Here is a 23,863-nt window from a genome sequence, read left to right as displayed (position 1 = left end):
ATTGAAAATTATCCATTTAAATTAATTCCATTTTACCGTATTGACCGTTTAACTAGTAAATGTTTTCATTGCCACACCTCTTTTTCTAAAGACATCATCCATTGATAAGTTAGCTTTATTCTACAGAATTTATCTGCTGTCACTTTATTCTAGCAGTTAAAGTGTCCAGTTAAAAAAGTATTGAGCTCAGTTCTTGGGACAATTACTAAGCTTTGTACATAATTTAGTATATAATTTATATTAAATAAAATGAATGTGGTGATAAATGAAAAGAAAAATGAAATTCTTGAAACCAGAATATGATTTAACATGCACTGTACCAGAATAGTTCACACCTGCTTTCTGGTTTTGCTCTTAAAAACATATTTGTATTAGTTTCATCACTGACTCAAGCTTCAGATGCCCCCACCTAGCCCTCTGAAGTCTTGGACATGTGACCTTGGCTCTCAGTCTCTTCATCCATAAATTAACCAAGTGGAACCAGGTCTCTAAAATCTTGTCTAGGTGTTTAGGTTCCAATTGCGATATTTTTTTTTTCAATTGTGATCCATTTTAAATTGCATTGTGTAGTAGCCAAAATCAACATAAGCCCCATAAGCATTATCTAAATTAGCTTATCTTCTCCTGAGCAGGGATAATGCCAAATATCCTCTCCTCAGTTTTGAGCCTCCCAGATTCTCAGAAAGCTCCCGGCTCTGTGCTCCTTCTCATTTCAATGTCTATCATGAGAGGCTCACTTTTTAGCCTCCCCAGTGATTGTATCTGCTCGTGTTTCTGTCTTCTGAGCCTCTGAAATGCCCACTGAATGGCCTAGGCCCATATTCATTGCCTTTGACCCACCCAGCCCAACACCTCCATCCCCCTCCTCCACCCCCTCCCCCTCCTCCACCCCCTCCCCCCTCCACTCCCCCTCCCCCCCACCCCCCCCCCTCGCCAGTATTTGCAATAATGCATCTCTTCCTACACCTCTGCTTCTTCTAGGGCAGTGTTTCTTTTTTATATAAATTTATTTGGGGCTGCATTGTGTCTTTGTTGCTGTGCGCAGGCTTTCTCTAGTTGTGGCGAGCGCGGGGGGCTACTCTTCGTTGCGGTGTGTGGGCTTCTCATTGCGGTGGCTTCTCTTGTGGAGCACGGGCTCCAGGTGCACAGGCTTCAGTAGTTGTGGCCTATGGGCTCAGTAGTTGTGGCTTGCGGGCTCTAGAGCACAGGCTCGGTAGTTGTGGCGCACGGGCTTAGTTGCTCCGTGGCACGTGGGACCTTCCAGGACCACAGATTGAACCCATGTCCCCTGCATTGGCAGGCGGATTCTTAACCACTGAGCCACCAGGGAAGTCCCAAGGACAGTGTTTCTTAAAGAGTGATCCGTGATCAATCCTGGAGGGTCGGTAAAAGATGCAGATTCCAAACCCAGAGTGATTCAGGATTTCTGGGGGTTAGGCCAGGGAAGCATTTGTACAACACGCCCCCCTGATGATCTAGGCATAATAGTTTGAAATTCACTGCTCTTTCACTAATTCCGTTTGCAATTTTTTTTTTTTAAGGAAAAAGGTGCTATATTAGACATTTTTACCAAGAATGTAAGAGGGGAAAAAATGGGAGCGGTGGGGAGTGAGTCGTTCAAAGCTCTATCCAGGAACCTGGCAGCACTGGTGCTGTTGGCCTATCTTGGCCAAGTAGGAACAGTTGGGAGAGAAGAGAAATAAGTCTGGGACGCCCCACGAGACCGTTAAAAGGTCGGGTGTCAACGGTCGAGGCCACGGCCCTCGGGGCCGCCAGGTCACAGGAAGTGCAGGACAAGCCCTGAGCAGCAAAGCAGACCCAGATGCCCCGCGAATCCCGGGAGCGGTGGGGAGTCAGGCGGCCGCTCCACTTCCGTTACCATTGGCAACGGCGGCCTCCCCAAAGTCGGCGTGGCACGAAAAGGAGGGACTTCCCGGCTGTGGGAGCAAATGCGCATGCGGCTGTCGGCCGGTCACAAGGCACTTCCTGTCGCGTCATCTTGAGGACCAATAAAAGTGCATAATTGCAGGGTCACGTGCATGGGTTGCCATTAGCAACCGGAGGCTTCTAAACAACCCGCCCTCCCTCCGCGTCCTCTGCGGTCCAACTTACCTTGGAGACGGTGGGCCTGACGAAGCCGCGCCTGGCCTCTCCCGCTTTTCCAGACCGCTGACTCCTGTCCGCCGGCATGGTGAGTAGCCGGCCGGGTAACGCCGGCCCGCGCCGAGGAGAGATGCAGAGCCGGGGCCCCGGGGTGATACCCTGGCCTGCAGCGGGTCTGAGTCCGGCCCTGAGCCTCCCTGAGGAGGGGAGGTTGCACCGGGTGCGAGAGGCTCTGTTAGCCTCGGCCGAAGCCCTTCCGGGATAATCCTAGGTGGAGCCCTCTCCTAGCAGCCGCGCTCCGCCGCGTCGCTTCATTCCTCGCCCCTGCCTGAGGTGCCCGGGGCAAGTCACTCTTCACAGGTGGCTGACGAAGAGAGCTGGAGGGAACCGGCTGCCAGCAGAAGACTCAAAGCGGGATTCTCATTCGATTCCAAAAACTCCAAGTTTACGCGCTCGCAGACACAGATACACACACGCGCGCGCGCGCGCGCTCACACACACACACACACACACACACACACACACACACACACACACACACACTTTGGCAGCATTAATTATGTTAACGAGCCGAGGAGGAAGAATGTGATTGAATACAACTTTCTGATGTGAGAGTAACTGTAAGAGTTCCAGCCCCTATTTTATAGCTGTGAAAACTTGAGTGACATTTCTTGTGTTTTGACCTGTTCAAAAGAAGGCACGTTTTCCTGTATGCTAGAACATATCCCATTAATCCCTCCAGCGTATATAGAATGCCAACTTAAATAGCAACCGTTTTTAGAAGAAGGCACAGTACTGAAGTGTTGAGAAAAAAAGATGACTCCAGGGTTGGGGGCACCACTGAAATGGGCTAGTAAAATACCTCAGCAACCAGAATTCCTATTTAGCCCACGCTATGTCCCAAGCACTCTCTTGCAGCTGAAGGTACAGCTGTGAACAAAACAGACCGTTCCCTACCCTGCTTGAGCTTGTCCCTCTCATTCTCTTGATTTCCCTAAAATATCAGGAACAAGTTGAAAAAATGGTGGTGATGTCACAAGAAGGCTGACATTTGCTCCCATTCTATCTTCTGTAATTCCTTCCTATCAATTTGCTTAACGACTGAGGTTTTGGGGTCAGGCTCAGTTTCTTCATTAGTAAATTGCAGATAATAAGTATACTTCAGTTGTTAAAATGATAAATGAGATAATGCATATAGAACAAATAGCCCAGTACCTGTTAAAATATTAAGCATTCAGTATATAATAGGTTTTATTAGGTTGTGTTCATTTTTATCATTACACTTTCATCCTTATACTTCTCATGGTAAAGCTGTATATGGACTTTGGAGTATGGTCAGGAATAGGGAACCATTTCTGGCGCCTTCACCACTCTCCCCTCACTTTATGGCACAATTTCAGGACACTCGCTTGGCAGTGCTCTGGTAGGATTCTTGCTCTGTGTTTTAGCTATTTTTTTTTTAATAGAATCGTTTTGCAACAAAATTCAAACAAATTCTGATTTCCCTATTTGGATACCTCCCACTATTTCTACATATTTTACAGCTGATCATCATATCTTCTCTGATTTAACAGCTGACAACTGGTGTCAATGAGGTTAAGTGATTTGCTAACAGAAAGTTTCATAGCTAGGCTTAAATTTGGTTTTTAATCCAGTGCTTTCTCTACTTACACCACACATCAACTCATTCTGTTTTCTCTCTAATGATGTGATTCGTGTACGTATAGTATACATATGTGCATATGGGGAAGCAAACGTTTATGAGTGCTGTTTCCTGGGCTAATGCTATTTCTCCTACTGAACTCAGCTGCTTCTTTTTTTCTTTACATCTTTATTGGAGTATAATTGATTTACAATGGTTTCTGCTTTATAACAAAGTGGATCAGTTATACATATACATTTGTTCCCATGTCTCTTCCCGCTTGCGTCTCCCTCCCTCCCACCCTCCCTATCCCACCCCTCTAGGTGGTCACAAAGCACCGAGCTGATCTCCCTGTGCTATGCAGCTGCTTCCCACTAGCTATCTATTTTACGTTTGGTAGTGTATATATGTCCATGCCTCTCTCTCGCTTTGTCACAGCTTACCCTTCCCCCTCCCCATATCCTCAAGTCCATTCTCTAGTAGGTCTGTGTCTTTATTCCCGTCTTACCCCTAGGTTCTTCATGACATTATTCTTTCTTAAATTCCATATATACGTGTTAGCATACGGTATTTGTCTTTCTCTTTTGGACTTACTTCACTCTGTATGACAGACTCTAGGTCCATCCACCTCATTACAAATAGCTCAGTTTTGTTTCTTTTTATGGTAGAGTAATATTCCATTGTATATATGTGCCACATCTTCTTTATCCATTCATCCGATGATGGGCACTTAGGTTGTTTCCATCTCCTGGCTGTTGTAAATAGAGCTGCAATGAACATTTTGGTACATGACTCTTTTTGAATTATAGTTTTCTCAGGGTATATACCCAGTAGTGGGATTGCTGGGTCATATGGTAGTTCTATTTGTAGTTTTTTAAGGAACCCCCATACTGTTCTCCATAGTGGCTGTACCAATTCACATTCCTACCAGCAGTGCAAGAGTGTTTCCTTTTCTCCACACCCTCTCCAGCATTTATTGTTTCTAGATTTTTTTTTGCGGTATGCGGGCCTATCCGCTCCACGGCATGTGGTATCTTCCCAGACCAGGGCACGAACCCGTGTCCCCTGCGTCGGAAGGCGGACTCTCAACCACTGTGCCACCAGGGAGGCCCTGTTTCTAGATTTTTTGATGATGGCCATTCTGACTGGTGTGAGATGATATCTCATTGTAGTTTTTTTTTTTTTTAATCTTAATTGGTAATATATTCCCTTTTTGTTTGGCTTTGTTCTTAAAGTTTCTTTTTTGTAAAAACATCTTTATTGGGGTATAATTGCTTTACAATGGTGTGTTAGTTTCTGCTTTATAACAAAGTGAATCAGTTATACATATACATATGTTCCCATATCTCTTCCCTCTTGCGTCTCCCTCCCTCCCACCCTCCCTATCCCACCCCTCCAGGCGGTCACAAAGCACCGAGCCGATATCCCTGTGCCATATGGCTGCTTCCCACTAGCTATCTACCTTACGTTTGTTAGTGTATATATGTCCATGACTCTCTCTCGCCCTGTCACAGCTCACCCTTCCCCCTCCCCATATCCTCAAGTCCATTCTCCAGTAGGTCTGTGTCTTTATTCCTGTCTTACCCCTAGGTTCTTCATGACATTTTTTTTTCTTAAATCCCATATATATGTGTTAGCATACGGTATTTGTCTTTTTCTTTCTGACTTACTTCACTCTGTATGACAGACTCTGGGTCTATCCACCTCATTACAAATAGCTCAATTTCGTTTCTTTTTATGGCTGAGTAATATTCCATTGTATATATGTGCCACATCTTCTTTAGCCATTCATCCGATGATGGCCACTTAGGTTGTTTCCATCTCTGGGCTATTGTAAATAGAGCTGCAATGAACATTTTGGTACATGACTCTTTTTGAATTTTGGTTTTCTCAGGGTATATGCCCAGTAGTGGGATTGCTGGGTCATATGGTAGTTCTATTTGTAGTTTTATAAGGAACCTCCATACTGTTCTCCATAGTGGCTGAACCAATTCACATTCCCACCAGCAGTGCAAGAGTGTTCCCTTTTCTCCACACCCTCTCCAGCATTTATTGTTTCTAGATTTTTTGATGATGGCCATTCTAACTGGTGTGAGATGATATCTCTTTGTAGTTTTGATTTGCATTTTTCTAATGACTAATGATGTTGAGCATTCTTTCATGTGTTTGTTGGCAGTCTGTATATCTTCTTTGGAGAAATGTCTATTTAGGTCTTCTGCCCATTTTTGGATTGGGTTGTTTGTTTTTTTGTTATTGAGCTGCATGAGCTGCTTGTAAATTTTGGAGATTAATCCTTTGTCAGTTGCTTCATTTGCAAATATTTTCTCCCATTCTGAGGGTTGTCTTTTGGTCTTGTTTATGGTTTCCTTTGCTGTGCAAAAGCTTTGAAGTTTCATTAGGTCCCATTTGTTTATTTTTGTTTTTATTTCCATTTCTCTGGGAAGTGGATCAAAAAGGATCTTGCTGTGATTTATGTCATAGAGTGTTCTGCCTATGTTTTCCTCTAAGAGTTTGATAGTTTCTGGCCTTACATTTAGGTCTTTAGTCCATTTTGAGCTTATTTTTGTGTATGGTGTTAGGGAGCGATTTAATCTCATACTTTTACATGTACCTGTCCAGTTTTCCCAGCACCACTTATTGGAGAGGCTGTCCTTTCTCCACTGTACATTCCTGCCTCCTTTATCAAAGATAAGGTGACCATATGTGCGTGGGTTTATCTTTGGGCTTTCTATCCTGTTCCATTGATCTATATTTCTGTTTATGTGCCAGTACCATACTGTCTTGATTACTGTAGCTTTGTAGTATAGTCTGAAGTCAGGGGACCTGATTCCTCCAGCTCTATTTTTCAATCTCAAGATTGCTTTTGCTATTCGGGGTCTTTTGTGTTTCCATACAGGTTGTGAAATTTTTTGTCCTAGTTCTGTGAAAAATGCCAGTGGTAGTTTGATAGGGATTGCATTGAATCTGTAGATTGCTTTGGGTAGTAGAGTCATTTTCACAATGTTGGTTCTTCCAATCCAAGAACATGGTATATCTCTCCATATATTTGTATCATCTTTAATTTCTTTCATCAGTGTCTTATAATTTTCTGCATACAGGTCTTTAATCTCCTTAGATAGGTTTATTCCTAGATATTTTATTCTTTTTGTTGCAATGGTAAATGGGATTGTTTTCTTGATTTCACATTCAGATTTTTCATCATTAGTGTATAGGAGTGCCAGAGATTTCTGTATATTAATTTTGTATCCTGCTACTTTACCAAATTCATTGATTAGCTCTAGTAGTTTTCTGGTAGCATCTTTAGGATTCTCTATGTATAGTATCATGTCATCTGCAAACAGGGACAGCTTTACTTCTTTTCCGATTTGGATTCCTTTTATTTCCTTTTCTTCTCTGATTGCTGTGGCTGAAACTTCCAAAACTATGTTGAATAAGAGTGGTGAGAGTAGGCAACCTTGTCTTGTTCCTGATCTTGGTGGAAATGCTTTCAGTTTTTCACCATTGAGGACAATGTTGGCTGTGGGTTTGTCATATATGGCCTTTATTATGTTGAGGAAAGTTCCCACTATGCCTACTTTCTGCAGGGTTTTTGTCATAAATGGGTGTTGAATTTTGTCCAAAGCTTTCTTTGCATCTATTGAGATGATCATATGGTTTTTCTCCTTCAATTTGTTAATATGGCATATCACGTTGATTGATTTGCGTACATTGAAGAATCCTTGCATTCCTGGAATAAACCCACTTGATCATGGTGTATGATCCTTTTAATGTGCTGTTGGATTCTGTTTGCTAGTATTTTGTTGAGGATTTTTGCATCTATGTTCATCAGTGATATTGGCCTGTAGTTTTGTTTCTTTGTGACATCCTTGTCTGGTTTTGGTATCAGGGTGATGGTGGCCTCGTAGAATGAGTTTGGGAGTGTTCCTCCCTGTGCTATATTTTGGAAGTGTTTGAGAAGGATAGGTGTTAGCTCTTCTCTAAATGTTTGACAGAATTCGCCTGTGAAGCCATCTGGTCCTGCGCTTTTGTTTGTTGGAAGATTTTTAATCACAGTTTCAATTTCAGTGCTTGTGATTGGTCTGTTTGTCTTTTCTATTTCTTCCTGATTCAGTCTTGGCAGGTTGTGCATTTCTAAGAATTTGTCCATTTCTTCCAGGTTGTCCATTTTATTGGCATAGAGTTGCTTGTAGTAATCTCTTATGATCTTTTGTATTTCTCCAGTGTCAGTTGTTACTTCTCCTTTTTCATTTCTAATTTTATTGATTTGAGTCTTCTCCCTTTTTTCTTGATGAGTCTGGCTAATGGTTTATCAATTTTATCTTCTCAAAGAACCAGCTTTTAGTTCTATTGATCTTTGCTATCGTTTCCTTCATTTCTTTTTCATTTATTTCTGATCTGATCTTTATGATTTCTTTCCTTCTGCTAACTTTGGAGTTTTTTTGTTCTTCTTTCTCTAATTGCTTTAGGTGCAAGGTTAGGTTGTTTATTCGAGATGTTTCCTGTTTCTTAAGGTAGGATTGTATTGCTATAAACTTCCCTCTTAGAACTGTTTTGCTGCATCCCATAGGTTTTGGGTCATCGTGTCTCCATTGTCATTTGTTTCTAGGTATTTTTTGATTTCCTCTTTGATTTCTTCAGTGATCACTTCGTTATTAAGTAGTGTATTGTTTAGCTTCCATGTGTTTGTATTTTTTTTTTTTTTTTTTTTTTGCGGTATGCGGGCCTCTCAGTGTTGTGGCCTCTCCCGTTGCGGAGCACAGGCTCCGGACACGCAGGCCCAGCGGCCATGGTTCACAGGCCCAGCCGCTCCTTGGCATGTGGGATCTTCCCGGCCCGGGGCACGAACCCGTGTCCCCTGCATCGGCAGGCGGACTCTCAACCACTGCGCCACCAGGGAAACCCTGTTTGTATTTTTTACAGATCTTTTCCTGTAATTGATATCTAGTCTCATAGCGTTGTGGTCGGAAAAGATACTTGATACAATTTCAGTCTTCTTAAATTTACCAAGGCTTCATTTGTGACCCAAGATCTGATCTATCCTGGAGAATGTTCCATGAGCACTTGAGAAAAATGTGTATTCTGTTGTTTTTGGATGGAATGTCCTATAAATATCAATTAAGTCCATCTTGTTTAATGTATCATTTAAAGCTTGTGTTTCCTTATTTATTTTCATTTTGGATGATCTGTCCATTGGTGAAAGTGGGGTGTTAAAGTCCCCTACTCTGAATGTGTTACTGCTGATTTCCCCTTTTATGGCTGTTAGTATTTGCCTTATGTACTGAGGTGCTCCTATGTTGGGTGCATAAATATTTACAATTGTTGTATCTTTTTCTTGATCGATCCCTTGATCATTATGTAGTTTCCTTCTTTGTCTCTTCTAATAGTCTTTATTTTAAAGTCTATTTTGTCTGATACGAGAATTACTACTCCAGCTTTCTTTTGGTTTCCATTTGCATGGAATATCTTTTTCCATCCCCTTACTGTCAGTCTGTATGTGTCTTAGGTTTGAAGTGGTTCTCTCGTAGACAGCATATATATGGGTCTTGTTTTTGTATCCATCCAGCCAGTCTGTGTCTTTTGGTGGGAGCATTTAATCCATTTACATTTAAGGTAATTATCGATATGTATGTTCCTGTGGCCATTTTCTTAATTGTTTTGGGTTTGTTATTGTAGGTCTTTTCCTTCTCTTGTGTTTCTTGCCTAGAGAAGTTCCTTTAACATTTGTTGTAAAGCTGGTTTGGTGGTGCTGAACTCTCTCAGCTTTTGCTTGTCTGTAGAGGTTTTAATTTCTCCATCAAATCTGAATGAGATCCTTCCTGGGTAGAGTAATCTTGGTTGTAGGTTTTTCTCCTTCATCACTTTAAATATGTCCTGCCAGTCCCTTCTGGCTTGCAGAGTTTCTGTTGAAAGATCAGCTGTTAACCTTATGGGGATTCCCTTGTGTGTTATTTATTGTTTTTCCCTTGCTGCTTTTAATATGTTTTCTTTGTATTTAATTTTTGACAGTTAGATTAATATGCGTCTTGGCGTGTTTCTCCTTGGATTTATCCTGTATGGGACTCTCTGTGTCTCCTGGACTTGATTAACTATTTCCTTTCCCATATTAGGGAAGTTTCAACTATAATCTCTTCAAATATTTTCTCAGTCCCTTTTTTTTTTTGGTCTTCTTCTTCTGGAACCCCTATAACTCGAATGTTGGTGCATTTAATGTTGTCCCAGAGGTCTCTGAGACCTTTTCATTCTTTTTTCTTTATTCTGCTCTGCATTAGTTATTTCCACTATTTTATCTTCCAGGTCACTTATCCGTTCTTCGGCCTCAGTTATTCTGCTGTTGATCCCATCTAGAGTATTTTTAATTGCATTTATTATGTTTTTCATCGTTGCTTGTTTCATCTTTAGTTCTTCTAGGTCCTTGTTAAATGTTTCTTGCATTTTGTCTATTCTATTTCCAAGATTTTGGATCATCTTTACTATCATTATTCTGAATTCTTTTTCAGGTAGACTGCCTATATCCTGTTCATTTGTTAGGTCTGGTGGGTTTTTATCTTGCTCCTTCATGTGCTGTGTGTTTTTCTGTCTTCTCATTTTGCTTATCTTACTGTGTTTGGGGTCTTCTTTTTGCAGGCTGCAGGTTCGTAGTTCCCGTTGTTTTCGGTGTCTGTCCCCAGTGGCTAAGGTTGGTTCAGTGGGTTGTGTAGGCTTCCTGGTGGAGGGGACTAGAGCCTGTGTTTTGGTGGATGAGGCTGGATCTTGTCTTTCTGGTGGGCAGGTCCACGTCTGGTGGTGTGTTTTGGGGTGTCTGTGGACTTATTATGATTTTAGGCAGCCTCTCTGCTAATGGGTGGGGTTGTGTTCCTGTCTTGCTAGTCGTTTGGCATAGGGTGTCCAGTACTGTAGCTTGCTGGTTGTTGAGTGAAGCTGGGTGCCGGTGTTGAGATGGAGATCTCTGGGAGATTTTCGCCTTCTGATATTATGTGGAGCTGGGAGGTCTCTTGTGGACCAGTGTCCTGAAGTTGGCTCTCCCACCTCAGAGGCACAGCACTGACTCCTGGCTGCAGCACCAAGAGCCTTTCATCTACACGGCTCAGAATAAAAGGGAGAAAAAGTAGAAAGAAGGAAAGAACGAATGAAAGGAAGGAAGGAAGAAAAGAAAGAAAGAAAAAGGAAAGAGGGTAAAATAAAATAAAGTAAGATAAAATAAAGTTATTAAAAAATAATTATTAAGAAAAAAATTTTTTTTAAGAAAAGAAATGGATGGATAGAACCCTGGGACAAATGGTGAAAGCAAAGCTATGCAGACAGAATCTCACACAGAAGCATACACATACACACAAAAAGAGGAAAAGGAAAAAATAAAAAATCTTGCTCTCAAAGTCCACCTCCTCAATTTGGGATGATTCGTTGTCTATTCAGGTATTCCACAGATGCAGGGTACATCAAGTTGATTGTGGAGATTTAATCCTCTGCTCCTGAGGCTGCTGGGAGAGATTTCCCTTTCTCTTCTTTGTTCGCACAGCTCCCAGGGCTCAGTTTTGGATTTGGCCCCGCTTCTGCGTGTAGGTAGCCCAGAGGGCGGTCTGTTCTTCGCTCAGACAGGAGGGGGTTAAAGGAGCAGCTGCTTCGGGGGCTCTGGCTCACTCAGGCCGGGGCGAGGGAGGGGTGCGGATGTGGGGCGAGCTTGCGGCGGCAGAGGCTGGCGTGACGTTGCACCAGCCTGAGGGGCGCCGTGCGTTCTCCCGGGGAAGTTGTCCCTGGATCCCGGGACCCTGGCAGTGGTGGGCTGCACAGGCTCCCCGGAATGGAGGTGTGGAGAGTGACCTGTGCTCGCACACAGGCTTCTTGGTGGCGGCAGCAGCAGCCTTAGCGTCTCATGCCCGTCTCTGGGGGGATGCGCTGTTAGACGCGGCTCGCGCCCGTCTCTGGAGCTCCTTTAAGCAGTGCTCTGAATCCCCTCTCCTCGCGCACCAGGAAACAAAGAGGGAAGAAAAAGTCTCTTGCCTCTTCGGCAGGTCCAGACTTTTCCCCGGACTCCCTCCCGGCTAGCCGTGGCGCACTAAACCCCTGCAGGCTGTGTTCACGCTGCCAACCCCAGTCCTCTCCCTGGGATCCTACCGAAGCCCGAGCCTCAGCTCCCAGCCCCGCCCACCCCGGCGGGGGAGCAGACAAGCCTCTCGGGCTGGTGAGTGCCAGTCGGCATCTGTGCGGGAATCTCTCCGCTTTGCCCTCCGCCTGCCTGTTGCTGTGCTCTCCTTCGCAGCTCCGAAGCTTTCCCCCTCCACCACCCGCAGTCTCCGCCCGCGAAGGGGCTTCCTAGTGTGTGGAAACCTTTCCTCCTTCACAGCTCCCTCCCACTGGTGCAGGTCCTGTACCTATTCTTTTGTCTCTGTTTATTCTTTTTTCTTTTGCCCTACCCAGGTACCTGGGGAGTTTCTCGCCTTTTGGGAGGTCTGAGATCTAATGCCAGCGTTCAGTAGGTGTTCTGTAGGAGTTGTTCCACGTGTGATGTATTTCTGGTGTATCTGTGGGGAGGAAGGTGATCTCCGCGTCTTACTCTTCCGCCATCTTCCCGATTCCCCCTCAGCTGCTTATTTCTGCTCCCTTTCTTCACTCCATCCATTTTAGAGGAACTTTTCTGTCTTTTGTCCTAAAGTTCATCCTCAGTTTTTGTAATTTTTTCTTCTTGGTCTTGGGACAGTCAAGACTTTTCTTGACTGAAGAGAAAATAACAGATTTGAATTGGCCACTTACTCTGCACAAGGCACTGTACGAGGAGCTGTGTGGTATAAGAAATGATTCAGGCCCTCGGGAGCTTACAGTCTACTTGAAGGAGCAACATCTGGAAAAAAAGACTACTAATAGTACAAGGTAGTAATTAGTCTGTGGTGTTGCCAAATGAGTAGCAGAGGTGATGTGTGCTAATTTTTGGAGGAAGGCATAACTAGAGTTACTGAGGGCATATTGGGAGGCTTCACAGAGTAGGTAAAACAGGTTTGGTCTTGAAGGATGGGTAGGAATTTGGTGATTTCCTGGAGCATGCTTGTACTGGCTGGTGAGAGCCAATCGTGTGCATTTCTTCTCATCTCTGCATTCAGTGACATTACCTTGGTAGCTTGAAATCAGCCTTGCTGGGAGTTTTTATACCACAGAAATCAGCAAGGGCCGCAAATCAGTTTCATACCCCCCCACCCAAAAGCCTGTTGTTAAGCATTTACCAGCACACCGCTGGGTTGGGTTCAGATTCTTGAATAAGAATGGGGAGGTACTTTTAGTCAAGGATTGGGGTAATGAGAGTGAAAGTATAAGCAGGAAATGTTAAATCATGCTTCTGATGAGCAGACTAGTCTGACTGAAGTAGAGTGTCCTTATGGTAGAATCCTGGGAAACGGGGTTAGAGAAAGAGTTTGGGGTGTATGGAGGCCTTATGAATTTAATACTATAAACAAGGAAGAATAATTGAAAATTTGTTTATGGGATTTTTTTTAGCAAGATGTGACATTGTTTTGAGTTATTTCCAATTGTAGGATATTCTTGCCCATACTTATGTGACTATAAGAAATAACATCTTTTCTAATGTAAGTATTCAGTTCTTTTTGCAAATGCCTGGTGGAGATCTGTCTTGTTGTGAGTCACAACTCAGGTGCATATGCAACTATAACATGTTTGTGTTCTTTTATTTTTAAACTTTGACATTTTCCAAAAAGGATTTGAAACAGCCAAGTTGAGTGGGGGCTGTGGAGTTAGACTGCCTGGTTCAGATCCCTGCTCTCCCACTTACCTATTGCAGTAGCATAGAAAATTTTTCTTCTCTGTATCTCAGTTTTCTGTCTGTAAAGTAGGGTTTTTTAAAAATAATTAATTAATTTATTATTTATTTATTTTGGCTGCTCTGGATCTTAGCTGTGGTGTGCAGGATCTAGTTCCCCGACTATGGATCGAACCCAGGCCCCCTGCATTGGGAGCACGGGGTCCTACCCACTGGACCACCAGGGAAGTCCCTGTAAAGCAGGTTTATACTACCTTTATCATAGGGTTGTATTGAGGATTAAATGAGGTCATGCCTGGCACATTGTAACCTCGGAATGACTTTTAGCTGTTATCATCATTACTATTATTATTTCTAATGTTTGACATTAGTTCAGGGAGTTGGCTAATAATCAGTATAAACCAAAACGTAAGAAACATCTTTCCATTCACTTTGTCTAGCTCTAAGGCAAGATCTTAGTTACCATTTTAATAAATAAGGTAAAGTCATGAAATTTAAGGTAAGTACATATCTCAAATGTGTTGGTTTACATTGGTCAAAATACCTCAACTGGTTGTTCTGAAACATTAGTCTACTGGATAAATGACCATTAGAGAACATTGTAATATCTTGGGTAATTCTTAAATTATTGAACTTTAACATGTTGAATTGTAGAAATATTAAAAACAATGTGGGGGAGAAAAAGACTTGTTAGAGCCATTCATCATGTGGTTGGGGGTACATGTCTGTAGGCCAGCCTGTTATATTTGAGAGTCAGATGCATATAGATAACAGTTGACACCTTGAGATAGATCATGTCATCAAGGAGAGGATATAGAATGAATGACAAGAGTAAGGGTCGCCAGGCAGGGCCCTGGGAAGTACAGCTACTTAAGAGGCAAGCCCAAGAGGAGCCTACAGGTGAGATCAAGAAGGGAGGTGGGGTTAGCAGCCAAAGAATGGAGCAGGTCAGTGGACAGAAAAGCATCGGCCACGGTAGTTGGATTTGTTATTAAGAAGTTGCTGGTGAGCTTCGCAAAGGCAGTTTGAACAGCATATAGAATGGAGACAGCAAGGGTAGAAGGGAAGTAGAGAAATGCAGCAGTAGCTGGAGGTTTCTGGTTTTGTTTTTTTTTTAGCATGAGTGAGATTTATGTACACAGTCTTCTCTATGGTCCGAGGGGAAGAAGAAACCTATAGAGAGTTGAGACAGGGAGTAATTGGTTAAATAAAGTACCCCAGGAGCTTGAAAGAGAACACATTAAGGCCATGATGGCCTTCAGAAGGAGAAACTCTTTCAGTTCACTTGTCAGGCACATGTCTGTTGTGTGCCAGGCACTATGAGTCGTCCCGGGGATACTCAGGGAACCAGAGGGGCAAGGTCATGGCCCTTGTAGACTTCTGTTCTCAGGGAATGGAAACTGCTGAGAGAAGGTAAGGATGTATGTAGATGCAGCAAAGCCATGGTGCAGGGCTTGGGGGGTGAAGGAGGTCATGCCCAGTGACCTTGGTGCTGGCCTCCACAATGCAGCCCAACACTGCTGAGAATGAGAGTTAGAACTTTGTCTCCCATAGACAGGTTATTCTTAAAATAAAGATAATCCTGACTTATTCAGTCCCCTGCATTAGATGTTCACTTTTATAATTTCCTTCTTTAATTTTCAGTATAGCTATAAAATGAAAAAGCTTCATTAATTTCTAGCTTATAGTTGTCAAGCTCTCATCCGGTTTAAAATCAAGACCAATTAGTGGCTATTTCAAAACCAAATATATTTTTTAAAGCTGTGTGAGATGGGATAAGGTTAAGTTTCTGTAATAGAGATTAAAAAAAGAAAGAAAGAAAAAAACCCAGTACCTTAAAGAATACAGAAGTTTGGGCTTCCCTGGTGGCACAGTGGTTAAGAATCTGCCTGCCAGTGCAAGGGACACGGGTTCGAGCCCTGGTCTGGGAAGATCCCACATGCCGTGGAGCAACTAAGCCCATGAGCCGCAACTACTGAGCCCGCATGCCTAGAGCCCGCGCTCCGCAACAAGAGAAGCCACCGCAATGAGAAGCCTGCGCACCGCAACAAAGAGTAGCCCCCTCTCACCGCAGCTAGAGAAAGCCTGAGCGCAGCAACAAAGACCCAACGCAGCCAAAAATAAATAAATTTATATAAAAAAAAGAACTAATATTGTAACAAATTCAATAAAGATTAAAAAAAAAAAATACAGAAGTTTATCTCCTGCTTAACAGCCCTCTCACTGCTCATCACAGTTAGGTACGAGGTCAGTGCTGCTCCACAAAGTCGTTCCAGGGATACCAGTCCCTTTCAGCTTGCTGCTCCCCCAGCCCCCAGGGCATTGTGCTGTCCGCATAGTTCAGGGAGTCACCACCCCCAGGTTTCAGAGAAATAGGGTGTGGCAAAGGTGTGCCCCATGTCTTAAGCCCCAGGCTTTAGAAATAGCTCTTATTCTTCTGCTCACATCCATTGCTGAGAAGTAGTCATGTGGCCACACCTGACTTCACAGAGGGCTGGGGAGTGTTTTCTAGTTGGGCAGCCATGTGTCTGGGAAGATGGGAAGAACAGAATTTAGTGGACATCTGCCAGTCTCCACCACAGGATAACCTGTATGTTTTCATTGTTGGTTCCTTTATTATATCTTCAAGACTAACAATTAAATTCTTTTTTTCAGGCAGAGTTGGGTCTAAATGAGCACCATCAAAATGAAGTTATTAATTACATGCGTTTTGCTCGTTCAAAAAGAGGCTTGAGACTCAAAACCGTAGATTCCTGCTTCCAAGACCTCAAGGAGAGCAGGTATCAGAGAATTCTAAGGAAACCCAGTGGGAAGGAACATGGATCCCTTCTGGTGGCCAGTATGGGGGTGCTGTAGCAGAGAGGCCTTACAAACCATTGCCAGGATATCATGATCAATTATTCATTGAGAGCAGCTACACTAAGCCTTATGGATATGTGATACTCAAGAAATCAGATTGTGGTGGGAGCAATCTGTTACTAAACATGCATATAATGATAATTGAGGGATTGCAAAGTTTCAGAAGGGCAGTCAGGAAATTGTGAAGTGCTTGTGGGTTAATGATTGGCTTGCTGTATTAAAGATTCCAGAACCTTAATTACTTGAGTTATTAATTAAAAGATTAGAGCCATAAGACATGGCAGTTAGCAAGAAAACACCTATGCAGTTTATATTGAAGAATTAGAAGAAGAGAAAACAGCAGGAAACCATGAAAAGTTTGCTGACTAGTACCAAAATTATTAGCTGATTTGTAGCAAGAGATGATAATTAGTTTAGTTGGACCAATAGTGGAAGATAATAAAAGTCCATAGAAAATTTAGTAATAGAGGATAATAGGGAAGCCAACCAAAAGGACTGAATAATAAAGAGACATCAGATTACTTGGGGATCAGATTTTGGCACACTTAAATGTCAAGACATAAATGAAAAAAGGTCTCCAAGTAATCTGTAACTGTGATAAAGTCATTAACTTCACTCAATAGCAGAGACCCTCAGCTGTAGACTGTTACCTGTTCGATCCATTATTCTAATCTGATAATCTGGCTTCCTAACCCACAGCAGAGGTAAGCAGCAATCTGATTGGTGAGTCTATGAGACAGCCAGAGAAGGTACCCATTATTTACTTTATGCATTGGAGTACCTTAACTGCTGTTCATAATAATGAACTTGGGTTGCTCAAAAAAAAAAAAAAAATTTTTAAGCAGATTTGCTTTGCTCTATTAAAGAATATAGAAAGATTGTTAATATATTTAATAAGGACTTGCATCAAAAATAAAGTTTTGGTTTTTTTAGAGTGGTTAAATTCTGCTGGGTAAATGAAACGTTAAAGAATGGTAAATCAAATAAAGTTAGGTGTAACTCCCTTCGTTATGTCCTTTTGGAATGATGGAGAAGATAACCTGAGGTCGGGGCTGTAGCTCTTCATCTGCTGAGCATCTGAGGGATAAAACACTTTGAGGCTGGAGGCAGGGAGTGGAGGAGACTGTGTTACTATAAAACTGTCATTGATCGTAGGAGGCATGCGTGGAAGCTTTCTCAAGGATTCAGCTGTTGGGCATGTTCCTGAGATTGTTGGAAATGATTGTGGAGTTGGGACCATGGGCAAGTCACCGCCACCTTCTGAGCCTGTGTTCCATCTGTGAAGTGAGGGAATTGAAGAACATGGCTCAAGAGTTCCCTTCCAACACAAACGTCCTCTGTGGAAGAGTAGATCTTTAATCCTTTTGATGATGATGTTTGTTTTAATGGAGCTTTAATTAAATTAGGATTTTTTTCTTTCGGGTCTCAAGAATGCTAAGAGAAGCAATATATAATTACCATTGATTTTCTTATAGGCATTTACTAACGTGAATGGTCATTCAGTCATCGAAATGCTAGACAAATGCTATAAAGAAAGGAGAAATTACACCTCTCAGGTGACTTATGAAATAAATGTGATAAAACTAATTTTAGGGGAGATTAAAGTTTTTCACTGAAAAGCTAAAGAAAAAAGTAGATAGTTTGGGGAATGTTTCTGAGCACATACTTGTATTAAAGGATGTGCACATTTGAAGAGCGAACCAGTTTAATCATTTAAATAGACATCAAAAATTAATTGAGCTTAAATTATTTTCAAACTGTTTTATTAATAAAGAAGATAATTTCCAGAGGGACTTTCACTAAACCCTTTAAACCCTTAGATCAGGGGTCCCCAACCCCTGGGCCATGGACTGGTACCAGTCCATGTCCTGTTAGGAACCGGGCCGGACAGCAGGAGGTGAGCGGCGGGCAAGCAGGCGAGCAAGTGAAGCTTCATCTGTATTTACAGCCGCTCCCCTTCGCTCGCATTACTGCCTGAGCTCCGCCTCCTGTCAGATCGGCAGCGGCATTAGATTCTCATAGGAGCGCAAACCCTACTGTGAACTGTGCACGTGAGGGATCTAGGTTGTGCTTATGAGAATTTAATGCCTGATGATCTGAGGTGGAGCTGAGGCAGTGATGCTAGTGCTGGGGAGCAGCTGCAAATACAGATTATCATTAGCAGAGAGATTTGACTGCACAGGGACCATAATAAATCAATTGCCTGCAGACTCATATCAAAACCCTATCAGTGGGTGGCAAGTGAAAACAAGCTCAGGGCTCCCACTGATTCCACATTATGGTGAGTTGTATAATTATTTCATTATACATTGCAATGTAATAATAATAGAAATAAAGTGCACAATAGGTGTAATGAGCTTGAATCATCCTGAAACCATCCCCCCACCCCCACCCCCAGTTCCATGGAACAGTTGTCTTCCACAAAAGGTTGAGGGCCGCTGCCTCAGATGACATGATGTGGGTTTCTTAGTTTTGTTTTACTTTGTAAATAGTTGTTGTTGTTTATTCAGAGATTTTGGATTGTGGTTGTTTTTCAGGCTGGTGGAGGAGACCTTCACCATGGATGAAGTCTCTGAAGTCCTGAATGGGTTACAGGCCGTGGTCCACAGCGAGGTGGAGTCTGAGCTCATCAACACGGCCTACACCAATGTGCTACTTCTGCGGCAGCTTTTCTCACAAGCTGAGAAGTGGTACCTCAAGCTACAGACAGACATCTCTGAACTTGAAAACAGGTACTAAAATTTGTATCCACAGTTATGACAATAGAGGCCCAAGCATGAACTTAAAAGTTAGTGAGGGCTTCCCTGGTGGCGCAGTGGTTGAGAGTTTGCCTGCCGACGCAGGGTACATGGGTTCATGTCCTAGTCTGGGAAGATCCCACATGCCACGGAGCGGCTGGGCCTGTGAGCCATGGCTGCTGAGCCTGCGCGTCCAGAGCCTGTGCTCCGCAACGGGAGAGGCCACAACGGTGAGAGGCCCGCGTACTGCAAAAAAAAAAAAAAAAAAAAAGTGAGTGAATATCTTTGCTGCTTTGCTTGGGCCTGGTGTGTGAGAAAATTTGGGTAAGGTAACAGCAGAGCATCCAGTTACTAAGTGATCTCTTAGGTGCCTCTCAGCATCCCCTTCAAAATGCCCTGTTTCCACTATTCCTAGGTGTTATAAAGCCCTCTGAGATTTATGAGATTGCTCTTAAGGCTATAAGTAATTATTCCATATGGTATCTCTGGTTAGCCTGATCAGTATTATAACAAGTCTTCAGAGATAGGTCAACTAAGAAAAAAAGATTATGAAACAGTTGAAAAGTTAATTCAAATACCATCAAATCACACTTAGTAGTATTGGAAGTTTATTTCTAAATAACTGCATTAAAATTATATACTGATCTTTAAAATAGGGAAAGTAAAAAAAAGTTTCATTATCTGAACTATATCAAAAAGCTCATTAATTTTTTAAAAATATGGTAAAATCAATGAAATTGAAACTCAGTCTAAGAAAAGTCATGCCAGAGATCTGGAAAGACTGATACCGAGCCCAGGGGCCGTTTGCTAAGCACAGGTGCAGCGCGGCTTGCGGACAGTGCTTAACAACACTGGCTGTGGCCTCGGGTAGGGAAGGAAACCATTTAGCTTCACCAACTGTCAGTAGATAACTGGTGAGAAAACTTTGAGAAACTGACCTATTAAGAAGCTTAGGAGAGTAGTTACTGCCATTCACTCTGTAAGCTTTTGTATAGTCAGCCCCCAGGTACCTTTGCAAATAAAAGGAAATGTTCAGGTGGATCCCCCAAACCATCTGTCTTCCTTGAGAATTTACCATACTCTTCTCCAGTAGATGTGAACTAATTTTATTTTTCTGAGGCTACTCTATTAAAACTCAGTTTTCCTTGAACCTCTACTAGCTAACAATGTACATTATAGAGCAATTTCCCTTTAGCACCTCAAAAATACAGCGTTGACTACAAATTTCAGACATAGTTGTATTAACATTGTAATTTAGTTCTAGCGCTTATATTGTACACTCAGTAGGTACAAAATAGTAGGTGCTATGGAGATTCAAATTTGAGTGCATGGAACTTAGGTTCTCGACCATTAGTAACTAAATATTTTTGATGTGGTGAAGTTTTGTTCATCTTGCTCTGTTGTTTCTGGCGTGTAATAGATTGGTACCAGTGCTTTTATTCTTCTTCTTTTTTTTCTTTCTAAATTTTATTTATTTAGTTATTTGGCTGTGCCAGGACTTAGTTGTGGCACGCGGGATCTTTGTTGTGGCATGCGGGATCTTTTTTTAGTTGCAGCGCGCAGGCTCTAGTTCCCTGACCAGGGATCGAACCTGGGCCCCCCGCATTGGGAACACAGAGTCTTAACCGCTGGACCACCAGGGAAGTCCTGCTTTTATTCTTCTTGTGTGTATGATACAAATCTATTCTAAACAAATACTTTTTCCTATTTGTTTTTGTCTTCAAGAGAATTATTGGAACAAGTTGCAGAATTTGAAAAAGCAGAATTTACATCTTCAAATAAAAAGGTAATTTTTGGTCCTTATAAGTCCATACCTTAATAGCCAGTGTTTAAAATCCTCAAGTTGCTCAGAGCATTCAGAGATTAAAGTGAGAACTCTCAAGGAAAAGCATTCAACTCAAGAGCAGAATTCCAAGCTTGCCTCTCAGATTTTTAGGAGAAAAAAGATAAGTTTTGGAAGTAACTATGAAAAACTTGTTTTTGTCTACTACCTCACACACGCATGCGCATGCATACAACATCCCCGCAGTCCACCCGCCTCCCAGCCATGCAAGCTCTTCACTCAGATGATGCGGAGCACAGGCGTTGGGGGCATGCATCCTGGCACTGTCACTCCTCAGCTGTGCGACCTTGAGCAGGTTACCTGAGATGGCTGAGCCTCGTTCCCCTCATCTGTCAAGTGGAGACAGTACTGGTAGTTACCTGCTTGTCTCTTTAATCATTCTCATTACCTGTAGTGACCACTTAGCATTCCATTGTGTAGATGCACCAGAAATCCTCTGTGGTGTTACATGGTAAAACACTGCCAAGATCAATCCATGAACATACACGTACAAAACAATTTTCTAATTATTCCTTTGGAACATATTTCTAGCTAAGAAATTTCTAGGTCAGAGGGCATGAATTGTTTTGTTTTAATACATATTGCTAAACTGCCAGAATGTTTGTGTCAAGTTACTCATCCGTAGTGTAGTTTACCTAAATCCTCATCATTATTACAATTTTTCTGGGGTTCATGCAGAAATCTGTTTTAGCTCCCACAGTTTAAAATCCCAGTCTCTAGATACTAGGATCTTCATCAGCTTTGGCTTTGAGTACCTTCCCTCCCTCCTTTCTCTTCCACCTGTTTTTTGTTTTTAAAGATACAAGGAGGATGGGTTTTGTTTTTATCTCTAATTTGCATTGGGCACTGTGGGCCAGGCACTGTCCTAAGCACTAGGACGTAGCAGAGATCCAAACCAATGAAAATCTAGCTGATATCTCAGTGAATATGTTTACACAGTGTCTTCCACTTAGAAAGTACAAGGGTTCAGTGATTACACATGTTTTATTCAGTGGTGATTTCAGTTTGGTTTCTTTGTTTTGTTTCAGCCCATCATAGATAACATAAAGCCAAAACTTGCTCCACTTAACGATGGTGGAACAGCAGAACTCCTAAACAAGGTAATGTTGCCATCATTTTGAGAAATGGCAAACTCTCTAAGGATATATGCTCACTGCCTGCCCAGCTCTAGGGTAGAGAGACTGGGTGGAAGGTGTTGATTCAGGCTTTGGTCCACTGAGGGTAATTAGCCCATTGCAGTAGTTGTACTGAATGGTACCTGGTGGGCCAGAAGAGGCCACACTTAACTCCCAGAGAGTCTGAAGCAGCTCTTGATTGCATCTTTTCATAATGAAGTGAAGAGCATAGAATTTTGGAAAGTGTTTATTGATGGACATTTGAAGTTTATGAGCTGTGATAACAGTGAAGAGATTTTTTAATTAAGAGGTTTATAAAGATTAATTACTGATATACAACTATTTTTCATGACTCTTGTGTTCTCAACATTATGCTAGATATTGTTACATAAAAAGAAAAGTAATACCTGGCCTTTTGCCCTCAAAAACCTTGTCGTCTTATTGGGAAGGGATAACTAATATTCTAGGAACAGAGGCAGCAGAATGCTAACCTGTGTGCCACAGTTGCCACTAACCTGGTGCCAAAGGTGCCACAGGGTGGCAGAGAAGACACATTTCCATGTGGATAAGAGTAGTTGAGGACAGGCTCTTGGGTAAGGTGGTGCCTGAGCTGGGCTGAAAGGTGTAGCAGATTGAATTGTCAGAGGGAAGAGAAATGGTATGGCCAGCAGAGGAACAGAGTGGGCAGCAGTCAGAGGCAGAGAGGAGGCTGGCATGCCTTGGAGCAGAGTGCAGGCTCTCCAGCTGGGCGATGCTGCATGTGCTGGGGTATAGTAAGAAGTGAGACTGCACTGACAGGTGATGCTTGTGACGGAGCTGCTGATGAGCAAGGCCCTTGGACCTCAGCTCAGTTGGAACCACTTCGGGGCTGGGCACAGGGTATGGAATGATGAAGATTGTGTCTTGAGGATAAGCGGCAAGTGGTGTACAGTGTAGGCTGAGAACAAACCCAAGAGTTGCAGGATCAGCTAGGTGAGAGATGGCAGGGGAGAGGGACTTGGCAAAAAGGCTGAGAGTAGAGGGCTGCAAAAAGCCTGAGAGACTGTGAAAGAAGAAACTAGAAGTCTTAGAGCCAGAGATGACTCATACGTGTTGAGGCTGGTGGGCTGGGTAAAACTGGAATATTACCAGTAACCAGGGCATGCAGACTTTTGAGCTTTTATGTAATTTAAATTTAATATAAAAATTAAATTTTTAAGTGAAACAAAGGATTAAAAATATTTTGGCTAACATAATAAAACTTGAATTTACTCACAAAGGAAATTTTAAGACTTCAAGAAGAGAATGAGAAATTAAAGTCAAGGCTGAAGACCCTTGAAACACAGGTAACTGAGAAATACTTTAACAAAATTATTGAAAGAGTTACTTACAGACTAAGTACTGAATGTATTTTGTTTAATCTTGATTATAGGCAACAAATGCATTGGATGAGAAGTCAAAACTAGAAAGAGCACTGCAAGATTTACAGCTTGATCAAGGAACTCAGAAGGTGAAATCAGTTTTAGCATTTTCACATTTTCTAGATGATCGAGTTATAAACTTATATTAAGTCTTAGCTACTATCAATATTATGCCCCACAGCCAGCCACTCCCTGAGAGGGAGGCCACCACTGTAGTTCTGCATTGAGACAAACTTGTCCAGGAAAGGCCAGGTGAGCGCCTATTGAGGGCAGTGGGGGCAGATACACAGCTCATGTACTTCACATATCCCAGAGCCCATTGGCATATGAGATATGCTTAAATTTATTTTTTAAAAGTTCTTCTCCCTTTCACTTTGCCCTTCCAATTACAACGGGAAGA

General features: G+C 42.5%; 1 protein-coding gene across 4 annotated transcripts in view; it reads left to right on the top strand.

Moving 5' to 3' along the window:
- LZTFL1 (leucine zipper transcription factor like 1) overlaps positions 1-23,863 on the top strand; it is a 151,369-nt gene that overhangs the window by 62,997 nt on the left and 64,509 nt on the right. For 3 of the 4 annotated variants that reach the window (XR_013830159.1, XR_013830160.1, XM_079933938.1), the window contains exons 1-7: positions 2,066-2,191; positions 16,164-16,288; positions 18,905-19,099; positions 20,831-20,891; positions 21,977-22,048; positions 23,323-23,388; positions 23,475-23,552. Coding sequence is in view for 2 of the 4 variants with exons in the window: in XM_079933938.1 (XP_079790064.1) it covers positions 2,189-2,191; positions 16,164-16,288; positions 18,905-19,099; positions 20,831-20,891; positions 21,977-22,048; positions 23,323-23,388; positions 23,475-23,552 (600 nt within the window). In the remaining 2 variants the exon portion in view is untranslated. Of the gene's footprint in view, positions 1-2,065; positions 2,192-16,163; positions 16,289-18,904; positions 19,100-20,830; positions 20,892-21,976; positions 22,049-23,322; positions 23,389-23,474; positions 23,553-23,863 lie in introns of those variants that run through there. The other variant, XM_079933939.1, reaches the window with a different exon arrangement.

Source organism: Stenella coeruleoalba (assembly GCF_951394435.1).
Source record: "Stenella coeruleoalba genome assembly, chromosome: 10".
NCBI lineage: Eukaryota > Metazoa > Chordata > Mammalia > Artiodactyla > Delphinidae > Stenella > Stenella coeruleoalba.
The sequence above is the reverse complement of the archived record's forward strand: the minus strand, read 5'-3'. Positions and strand labels throughout refer to the sequence as shown.